The 10,757-nt window shown below is 42.3% G+C and overlaps 1 protein-coding gene across 2 annotated transcripts; it reads left to right on the forward strand.

The window, feature by feature from the left end:
- Window positions 1–4,131: 4,131 nt before the first annotated feature.
- Window positions 4,132–8,919, forward strand: LOC136504793 (phosphoinositide phospholipase C 2-like). Of its 2 annotated transcripts, none has more exons than XM_066499794.1 (9): window positions 4,132–4,635; window positions 5,744–5,940; window positions 6,374–6,509; window positions 6,586–6,891; window positions 6,969–7,183; window positions 7,603–7,720; window positions 7,854–8,006; window positions 8,110–8,196; window positions 8,301–8,919. In XM_066499794.1, exons 1-9 carry the CDS (start codon window positions 4,318–4,320, stop codon window positions 8,733–8,735), a joined length of 1,965 nt encoding a protein of 654 aa, XP_066355891.1. In that variant the 5' UTR covers window positions 4,132–4,317; the 3' UTR covers window positions 8,736–8,919. The 2 variants fall into 2 exon arrangements, with proteins under 2 accessions (XP_066355891.1, XP_066355892.1); XM_066499795.1 differs by having other exon boundaries at window positions 8,308–8,735.
- Window positions 8,920–10,757: the final 1,838 nt, after the last annotated feature.

Consider the following 10,757-nt stretch of genomic DNA (forward strand, 5'->3'; position numbering starts at 1 on the left):
ATTTGTATATATTCAACAATTAATCTAATAATATTTATTATGCACCATCAATATTAATATCTTTTGTGTATATTTTATTAAAGTTAAAAATATTGACTTCTCGAAAAACGATAATAACATTTTTTTTATCAGACGGAAGGAGTATAGATCTTTTGCTGCAGGCCTGCAGCTTGCGTCAGTTGTCTTCTATAGTTTTTTTAGTTCACAAATTGCAGCATAAGCTGTAGCGAAACAAGCTCATTAGCAACCATTTAACAGGTTGATGGGATGAAACCTTTAAACACTGAAAATGCGCAACTTTAGACATTGAGTACAGTACTACCACTGTAGACCAATATTCAAGGGAACAGTAAAAATCGAATGTACTAGAGCGTGATTGGTTGCTTTGGTGATGGAGAGTCGGGATGGAGAGATAGTCTAGGACTGTGAGATGCATGCTCAAATCGTGCGTCCAGTCGTATTTGGTTGTTTTTATTGTTGGTCCAGTACAAGATGTGATCTTGTTTGGTTACGTATATGGATAAGAGTTTTGAATGTGTGACACATGGACCCTTATATCATGGGTGTATCGTGTCGTCCTGCATCACGAGGGAAATAAAAATTAAGAAGATAGAGCCGTGCGGGATGGTAGAGAGCAGCAAAATAAAACGAAGCAGGTAAAGCGTGCAAAGCGAGAAACCAAACACGATATAGAAATAAATTAAAGCAGACAAAGGGTGCAAGAATGGTCTGGCTGGGACAACCAATTAGCCCCTAGGTGAACAAGAACAGCCCAACGCCCCAACGTGATCCCCGCTCTCCTCTGATGGTGATGGTTGACTTGGCTGTGCATCCGAAGTCAGGTCAAGTTTGTTCACATCGTATTAATTATGTTGTAGTACCTCGGTGGAGTCATAAAATAAAATAAAGTAAAATACAATAAAATAAAATAAATTCTCATATGATGTAGTATAAGCTGACGCCAGCTGCGTTGGTGTTATCCGCCTCGTCCACGTCTTGTGTTAATTTTGTTTTCATTCGTAGCACAAGTTGTTGCATGGTACTCCATCTGTTCCATATAAGATTTTTTGACTTTTTTGATTCATTTATTTTACCATATATCTAGATATAATATTATATCTAGGTGTATAGTAAAATAGATGTAACTAAAAAAAGTCAAAACGATTTATAATTTAGAGCGGAGGGAGTAGTACCTACGTATTTGTTAATTTTGTTTTCATTCCCAAGACCTTGACGCGTAAAAATAAGCTTTTCCCCATATGTCTAGCTCACCTGCGCTGTATTTGTATGTATGTTGAAAAGGCTTAACTTACCATCCCCTTTGCACATGAACCCCTCACTTGTGGTGTATTGATATATACGGTACTGAATTTTTTTTGCGAACACGGTACAACCACCTAATGTCGTTTGTTGTCAATCTTTTCTTTTTTGTGGGTGAGTTAACTTAATCCTTGTTTTTTTTGAGACGACAAACACATATACAACACAAGTCATTTATCACGTGAAAGATTAATGTATAAACACATACTATAGCTATGACTCTTTTTTGGTACACGGAAATTTATCCTGCATCTTTCTTGTGGAAATGGACTGATTTTAGTTAAATTTCTATCTTTTAAAGAGGTCGTAGCTATATTTTTATGGGTGTGGGTGGAGTAGAGAGATTCTGGTATAGAATATCACAGAGCCGAAAAATGAATAGATATTTGGAGTTTAAACTTTTATTACATTTACAAAATTAGATGCATAAACGAATATGGTTAGTGCGTTGGCGTGGTTCCGAGAAAATGCTACTTATGCCCCAAAGTCAAGATTTGGGTATGTCTACTTTTGGCCACTGACAGCATAATATGACTATTATATTAGCCTTACTTTTGGTTGGAGCATTACTTTAATTAACACTACGAGTGAAGCGCCATGAGTGAATGGAAAATCACCCAGGTGGAGGCGTGGAGCCGCTCAACTGTAAAAAAAAATATTATATTACTAGCGTATATGCACATACTTAATGAGTCTAGTTATTGCATTTCTTTACTTAAAACAACTAATAAAGTGCCATGAATGATAGATATTAGTAATTATACGTGGATTGTCTTGGGTTTCATGACTTAATTTCATATATGTCCTGTGTGTCAAGGACTCGATTTCCAATTATTACCCTTGATTTTGGCGTCCAACGCAATAGGAGGATAATGAACCGAACAGTCACAGGGACGGAACATTGTAGAAAACTTTTCAAGGGAAGGAACATACATCCATGGTACACTACGACTACGTACAAGAGTTGTTTCTTCTTCTATAAGATCAACTTCAGCAGGGTCATACTTAAACCCCCATAGCTAAATATAGATGCCTAAGAAAAAAAAACGCAGCTCTAGCAGGGCTTTTACTAGAGCCCCATATTTGGGGTGGACACCCAAATCCTCCCCAGGAACCCAATTCCTGGGGGCTCATCCCTGAGCCCCCGTCCAGCTGTTGCAGTCTTTTTTGACCCGCGCTCCTATGGAACCCACGCCGGTGTCGCACCTCCGCCCCCAGCGCGATGCACCTTTTCCCCGTGCGCGACATCCCGGTGGTGAGTCAAATGGCGCGACTTCCCAACGGCTCCAACGGCGAGGCGAGCGTGGCCCGCAACAGCCACCGCCGCCGAGACTCGACTCCGATGCGGACACCGACGACACCGGCTGCCGCACCCCTTCCCCGAGGCGTCGCGGCAAACGAGGAAGCCGCGCCACCGACCGTGGCGCCTCTTCCCCACGGCGTCACGACGAACGAGGAAGCCGCACCCACAGGCCGCCGTGCAACCTTCCCCGCGAGGACCCGATGCCGCGCGACGAGCTCCAGCGCCGCTTCCCCTCTTTCTCTCTTCCCTAATCGTATAGCGAGCTCCAGCGCCGCTTCCTCTCTTTCTCTCTTCCCCAATCGTATAGCTTAGAGGACAGAGAATGATGAGTGGGCCCCTTTTGTCATTGTCCATCTGAATGGATTTGGGGCCTAAATTTGGGGGCTGGTGTTGGAGTGAAAATAAAAATCTAGGCCAACAAAAATAGAGGGGGCACCCAAATAAAAAGTAGGGGTCTGATTTGGGTGGAGTTGCTCTAACTCGTCGCTAGAGTTAGGGAAGATAAAAAGTTTTTTCGGTATGGAGTATATATAGATAAATCGAGAAAAGAACCATGTTGATGATAAGTACAAGGACCAACAATTAACCATTCAACTGGCAAAGTAGTAGTTTGATGGGAACAACAAAAAAAACTTTATGTGCTGTGCGCGCCCTACTCGTAGATAGGGATAGGGGTAGGAATAGTTCATTTTTTATAGTAACTAGGAGTTTTATGGAAAAGAACCTCCCCGGTCCCCGCCTTTTCAAATGGTGCCTCTGCACTGCTGCTTCTTCGTCTTCGTTCATTTTCTCTCATTTTCCATGTGGTTTGCTTTGCTTGAGTAAGCAATTAGCATAGCACAGGAGCAGGGTAATTGCTATCAATTATTATATTTACATAATTAAGGGACAAGAACAGGTCAGGAAGTGGAGTCCCATCTCCTGTGTCTGTCTGTCTCCTCGCCTTCCTCCCGGCCCTTGTTTAGTTCAGGGTGCGTTTAGATCCAAAAAATTTTGGATTTTGGCTTACTGTAGCATTTCGTTTGTATTTGGTAATTAGTGTCTAATTATGGACTAATTAGGTTCAAAAGTTTCGTCTCGCGATTTCTCGACCAACTGTGTAATTAGTTTTTTTTTTCGTCTACATTTAGTACTCCATGCATGTGCCGCAAGATTCGATGTGACAGTTACTATGCAAAATTTTTTGGCAACTAAACAGGGCCTCACCAAAATTCCCAATTTTGGCACTATGCAAAAAGAAGATTCCCCGTCACATCAAACTTGCGGTACATGCATGGAGTACTAAATGTTGACGAAATTAAAAACTAATTGCACAGTTTGGTTGTACTTTGCGAGACGAACGTTTTGAGCCTAATTAGTCAACAATTGGATAATTATTACCAAATACAAACGAAATGCTACAGTGCGCTGCAGTGCTACAGTCCATCCGGCGGCGCCAACTCCGGCAGCAACTAAACGCGCCCCCAGTTGTGAATTGTGATTCTATTCCATCATTACTTCCCCCGAATCTCTTCGTCAAGTCAAGGTAACGCCCAACGCGGCCTCCACCAGCGCCGCCTAATAAAGCTTTTCACGCGTCGCCAGGCAGATCAGATTCGGAGCAACCCAGCTCGCTCAACAATCACCACCGTACTACTACTACTACCAGCAGAGGAGGAAGGAACAGAGGATCCGTCCTCCATCCTCCATCACCCATGGGCAGCTACAAGTACAAGTACTGCATGTGCTTCACGCGCAAGTTCCGATCCCCCGACGCCCAGCAGCCGCCCGACGTCCGCGCCGCCTACCTCTCCTTCAACTCCGACGTCCACGCCCTCCGCCGCTTCCTCTCCCAGGCGCAGGCCGAGCACCCCGCCGACGTCGACCGCATCCACGCCCTGCTCACCGCCGCCTCGGGGGGACATGGCATCGCCCGCCTCGTCACCAGGTCGCCGGCGCCGGCGATGCCCACGCTCGACGACTTCTTCGCCTTCCTCTTCTCGCCGGAACTCAACCCGCCCATGGCTCACCAGGTTGGTTGCCTCTTGCCTGGCGCCTGCCTCTCCCTCCTCTCTACCAAATCCCACGACTAATCACTGCTTACTTAATACTGTACCTCCATTTTTATCAATCATCATCGATGCTGATTGATTGCCTGCTACATGATTAATAGCTACCTCCATCTCCATGCTCATGATTCCATTTCTGTCTGCTGTTAAGCTACGATTAACAGTCTTACAACACTAATGGTTGACTGCAATTGCAGTACCTTGTCCCGAGGTAACTGTCAACTCCCCCCTCCCACCCACCTCAAAAAGATTCCAATTTTTTTCGAAGATTGCCGGCAGAACTTCTGCCAGGCAAATATTTTAATAGAGGAGAAAAAAAATTCCAATTTTACCTGTCTCTGTCTTTCAATCCATGGAATTGTCGGAGGACATGGGAGCTTCATTCAGTTCCCCGAACATGCTTCAATGCTTCATTCAGTCATTGCCTGTCTTTTTCTCCAACACCGGTCATTGCATGTCACTCTCCTCCTCTCTCTGTAGGGTGCTGCTATCCAATTCAATTTTGGACGCTACTGCTGCATTTCCTACTATTTGTTGTACTCTGCCTTCACATTGCAGCCACCAAATACTAGGCCCTGTTTAGATTACCTCCAAATTCCAAATTTTTTCACAATCTCTCCATCACATCAATTTTTGGACGCATGTATGGAGCATTAAATGTAGGTAAAAAAAATAACTAATTGCACAGTTTGGTTGTAAATCACGAGACGAATCTTTTGAGCCTAGTTAGTCCATGATCGGACAAAGTTTGTCAAATACAAACGAAACGTGCTACAGTGTCCAGATTGCAAAAATTTGCAATCTAAACAAGGCCCTAGTAATAGATAGCCGAGTAGAATACCAACAGTCTTCTTCTCAAAATGGTACAAAAGATGCGCCTTTGGATTACTTACTACTACTATCAATTATTAAATTCATTTCAAAGCTCCTAAACCATAACTCTTTGCACTGTTTGTGAATGTGGTGTGCTTTAGCCTCTTGTACAAAAGAAATGCAAAATATTGTTCATCAATACCAATAAATAAATTGTTTTTTGCCTCTTGTCTCACCATTACCTAAATTCTTTGTTCAGGTTCACCAGGACATGTCTGCCCCATTCTCTCATTATTTCGTATTCACCGGACATAATTCGTACCTAACTGGGAACCAGCTCAATAGTGACTCCAGCGACATCCCAATTATACAAGCATTGCAGAGAGGTGTTAGAGTCATTGAACTTGATATGTGGCCAAATTCTTCAAAGACAAATGTCGATATTCTTCATGGCGGGTATGCATTCTGTTTTCAAAACACATTCACTATTTTATTCCCATGGATTTACTGCAACATCTGCGTATAAAAACAACTGCATATGTGTGAGTATGGCATTATGGCTGCAATGTTCCCAGTTCTCAAAACCCCCACACTAGATGGCATTACGGGACACTTGAAAAGAAATCACATATTGTGCATAGTTTGTAGCATGGCATAACAAGTATCACCATTTCTTCAAGCCAAAGGATAAATTTAGTTCTTTTTCCCTACACATTACAGTGTAGCAAGAAGTATAATTTCCTCTGAACCAGCACCGTAGTTCTATATTTATATAAGCCAGTTTGTTATAAGTAATCCATGCTGCTTGAATTTGCAACCATCCTTTTTGTTCTCTCTGGCTTTGCAAAAATTAACTCCCCCACTCTTGTTTTTTCTTGGCATTTTAAAGGACATTGACTGCGCCGGTAGAAATGATCAGGTGCTTGAAGTCCATTAAAGAATATGCCTTTTGTGCATCAACATATCCGCTTGTTATCACTCTTGAGGATCACCTTACACCAGATCTCCAAGCCAAAGTAGCTAAGGTAAAGTTTGCTTAGTATATCAACTCCTTGCACTTGTCCTAGTTAAAACCTCAATTCTGACTTTAAGTTATCACAGATGCTCACTGAAACATTCGGAGATCTACTCTTCATACCTAGTTCAGACCCAATGAAAGAGTTCCCCTCTCCAGCAGCTCTGATGAGGAGAATAATCATCTCGACTAAACCCCCACAAGAGTACAAGGAGTTCCTCAAAGTTAAGGATAACCAAAATGGCAGTGGAAACATAGCTGATTTGCCAGACACAGGAAGCCTAAGAAGAATAGATTCAAATGCTGATAACCAAAATGGCAGTGGAAATCTAGCTGTAGACACAGGAAGCCTAAGAAGAATAGATTCAAATGCCGATGAATCTGATGGAAAGGTCTGCAATATCACTGTCTTGTCTAGACACGCACCCATGATTTAACACAAATGAGATAAACTTATTTCCATAAACAGGATGAACTGGATGAGGAAGATTCCGACGAGGATGATCCCAAATTTCAGCAGGACACTGCCTGTGAGTATAGGAAACTGATCACCATCCAAGCTGGCAAACCAAAAGGCCATTTGCGGGATGCGCTAAAGGTGGATCCAGAAAAAGTCAGGCGGCTTTCTTTGAGTGAGACACAGTTAGCTAAAGCAACAACTTCTCATGGGGCTGAAGTCATAAGGTAATTTGTGTGATTCAACAAGAATACTAGAAGATTTGGTATTGAGTTGTTATAAGATCGTTGTTGTGGGTTTTATAATCTCAATGTGTTGTTGCTTATGCCATTGAATCTATTCCTCTCTTTTAGTCCATAGGGGTTCAGCAGGTTTATATTGTAGTCTTACATTATGCAATGTGAAAAAATGGGGAAAAAAAGGAACTGCCAGTGTTGCCAAGGTTACGGGACACACATGATAATTCAATAAAAGGCTGAATTCCATAGCTCCGTACAAAAGATAGGCAACACATGCTATCTGTTAGTTGAAAATATAAAATTATTTATTCCTGAAACTATCAACATTAACCAGTCATAAGATTGCATCTCTTCAAGGCAGTTACCATAGTCATACACTTGCTGAGGAAAATTTGAATTCTGTTCAGGTTCACCCAGAATAATATACTCCGTGTGTATCCAAAGGGCATGAGAGTTAATTCTTCAAACTATAATCCAATGAATGCCTGGACTCATGGTGCTCAGATGGTTGCATTCAACATGCAGGTGAGGTTTCAGTTCTTAACTGCCCTGTGAGCCACTAATTTCCACTTTCTTCGTGCTTTTATACTCGCATAGTATTAATATGTGTGACTGCCTAGAGCATTAAAGCATAATACGTTGGGCTTTCATTTTTCAGGGGCATGATAAAGCCCTCCGGTTGATGCAAGGATTTTTCAGAGCCAATGGGGGCTGTGGGTATGTTAAAAAACCTGACTTCTTGCTAAGGACAGGTCCAAATGGGGAAGTATTCGACCCCAAAGGTAGTTTGCCAGTGAAGAAAACTCTCAAGGTAGGTGTATGTTTCCCAGACTTTGACAACTGAGTTTGCTAAAAAAAATGTTCCAATCGAGCTAGAACAGCATATACCTAAATCTGTTGTGTTGTCCAAGCAGGTAAAGGTATATATGGGAGATGGATGGCGCATGGATTTCAGCAAGACTCATTTCGATGCCTTTTCACCTCCAGATTTCTATACCAGGGTAAGGCACGAAGATGTTCATTTGGGTTAATAGTAGTGACATGAAAATGACATGCTGGGATGAAGTTGTAACTAGTGGTTCTCAATCGACATGCTCTCTGAAAGCGTACAGGTAGGGATCGCTGGAGTGACGGCGGACACTGCGATGAAGACGACAAGGGTGATCGAAGACCAGTGGGTGCCAGTGTGGGACGAGGAGTTCACATTCCCTCTGAGGGTGCCGGAGCTGGCCCTCCTGAGGATAGAGGTGCAGGAGTACGACATATCGGAGAAGCACGACTTTGGGGGGCAGACGTGCCTGCCGGTTTGGGAGCTGAAGCAGGGCATCCGTGCTGTGCCCCTGCACGACCGCAAGGGCAACAGGTACAAGTCTGTCAGGCTCCTCATGCGCTTCGATTTTGTCTAGCTAGCGGCCTGCCTGCACAAAAAACATTCAGATTCAGACAGTCAGGCACAGTGTTCTTCTTCTTCTTCTACATCTACTTGTGTGAGTGTGTTTATTACAGGGAAATCAAGCTAGCACTATGTAGTATGAGTTAGCAATAGTGTGTGTGTATGTATGGTATAGACTAGATCACTAGAGTGCACCCATTATATTCCTGCCTTACGCCCATCTTCAGTTCTTGCGTACATCAATCAATGTGTATGTATGTACTGATTTTGTCTATAAAAAGCTGTATGGAAAGAAGGAGCAGATCGACTGAGCAAGTCCTCTTAAACTCTGAAATACTTTTCAGCGAACGAACAGTGTTTTCCTCTTACAACAAATCAGCCTAAATCAAATTTCAGCGAAACGAACAGGGCAATGGACTGTTTGTTACTTGTGGAATTCTGGAGATGATTTTGCTACTGCTTGTAGCTTATTCCGCAGGAATGAATCTGAATAAAGCTTGGGTTGGGTTCAGAGTTGATACTCAAATTCTTTAATTTTCCTTTAGATAGAAGAACTCTGGAGGAGGACACGAAACATGCGTGTGTTATCACCATGCTTGAATTATCCATATCGTTGATGGGGCTCCATTCTTTTCTTTTCTTTCAGGCCCACTTAACTTAATAACTGGTAGTAGTAGTAGTATTTTAAATGTAAAATTTAAATTATTATTACTACTACGATTAATGTTAACAAAAATTACTGGTTGATACAGATGATCCAAATCATGTGCGCGTGTTTACTACCTAGTGTTGTAGCATGAATCAAGTCTGATGCAAATACAAACCACACTGAATTTTTTAATACCTATAAAAAATCAATTACATAGCAAAAAATTATTATTTCACTCTTTTATGATAATATTGTGTTTTTTCTTGTGAGTACTAAATATATATGTAAAAATATTGAAAAGCTATTAAGATATACACCATAGTTCTTAAGGCGTCGCCTAGGCGACGCCTAGGCGTCCAGGCGTGCCCACCTTGCCGTGGAAACAATGGCGCCTTGCCCCCTAGGCGTCGCCTAGGCACCGCCTAAGCGTCCAGCCGTACCAAGCACTCGCCTGGACGCCTCACCGCCTTAAAAACTATGATATACACTAAGTTGTATAGATTTATCATATTTAGAACGCGTCATCATATTGTCCGACCCCCCTATTAAAAGTTCTGGTTCCGCACCCAGGAGGGCTGCATGCAGATAGAGAGATTGCCCTCATCTCATCTCGGCCCCAGCCCTAGGGCCTGCGGCGACGGCATACAAGCAGCAGCATCTCTTGACTCTTCCACGCCGTCGGCCATCTGTGTCAGACATCTCTCGGCACCGGCACCGCCGTCCGCCGAATATCTATATGCCTCATCAACCTCGCCAAAGATGTACTCTCTCCGTCCACAAAAGAATACAATTCTCGCTTTCCGAGAAATCAAATAGGTTGAACTTTGACTAAAATTATATAAATAAATACTAACATTCTTGATACAAAATAAGTACTATTAGATTAGTTATAAAATATATTTTTATAATAAATCTATTTAGAGACATAAATACTACTACTATTTACTATAAACTTAGTCAAAGGTGAGCTAATTTGACCAACACAAATCCCATAATTACATTCTTTTCTAGACGGAGGGAGCAAGTACGTCTACATCGATTCCCACCTGTGCCAGCCGCATCAATCAAGTGTCACATTGTTACTAAGGGGGTGTTTGGTTGCTCCTCCTAAATTTTAGTCGCTGTCCCATCGAATATTTAGACACATGTATGGAGTATTAAATATAGACTAATTACGAAACTAATTACATAGTTTGTGACTAATTTGCGAGACGGATCTTTTAAGCCTAATTAGTCTATGATTTGACAATGCTTTGCTACAGTAAACATGTGTTAATAACGGATTACTTAGGCTTAAAAAATTCGTCTCGTGGAGTACTGACGGATTATGTAATTTGTTTTTTTATTAGTATCTGAACACCTCATACAACATTCTCCCGACACCCCTCCTAAATTTTAGTAGGAGGATTCAAACACCCCCTAATATGAGCGAGCGAGCTTAGTTAACGGGAAATTCGAGAGACCATGTGTCGTCTTGTCCCAGCCAGCCAAAGTGGATACATCCCTCGTTTCTTTGGTTA

The sequence above is a fragment of the Miscanthus floridulus genome, chromosome 14 (genome assembly GCF_019320115.1).
Source record: "Miscanthus floridulus cultivar M001 chromosome 14, ASM1932011v1, whole genome shotgun sequence".
In the NCBI taxonomy this organism is placed as follows: Eukaryota; Viridiplantae; Streptophyta; class Magnoliopsida; order Poales; family Poaceae; genus Miscanthus; species Miscanthus floridulus.

Coding starts and splice junctions, on each gene's coding strand:
- LOC136504793 (XM_066499794.1), top strand. CDS start 4,318: ATGGGCAGCTACAAGTACAAGTACTGCATGTGCTTCACGCGCAAGTTC. Junction 6,510..6,585: donor TCCAAGCCAAAGTAGCTAAG/GTAAAGTTTGCT, acceptor AAGTTATCACAG/ATGCTCACTGAAACATTCGG. Junction 8,007..8,109: donor CAGTGAAGAAAACTCTCAAG/GTAGGTGTATGT, acceptor TTGTCCAAGCAG/GTAAAGGTATATATGGGAGA.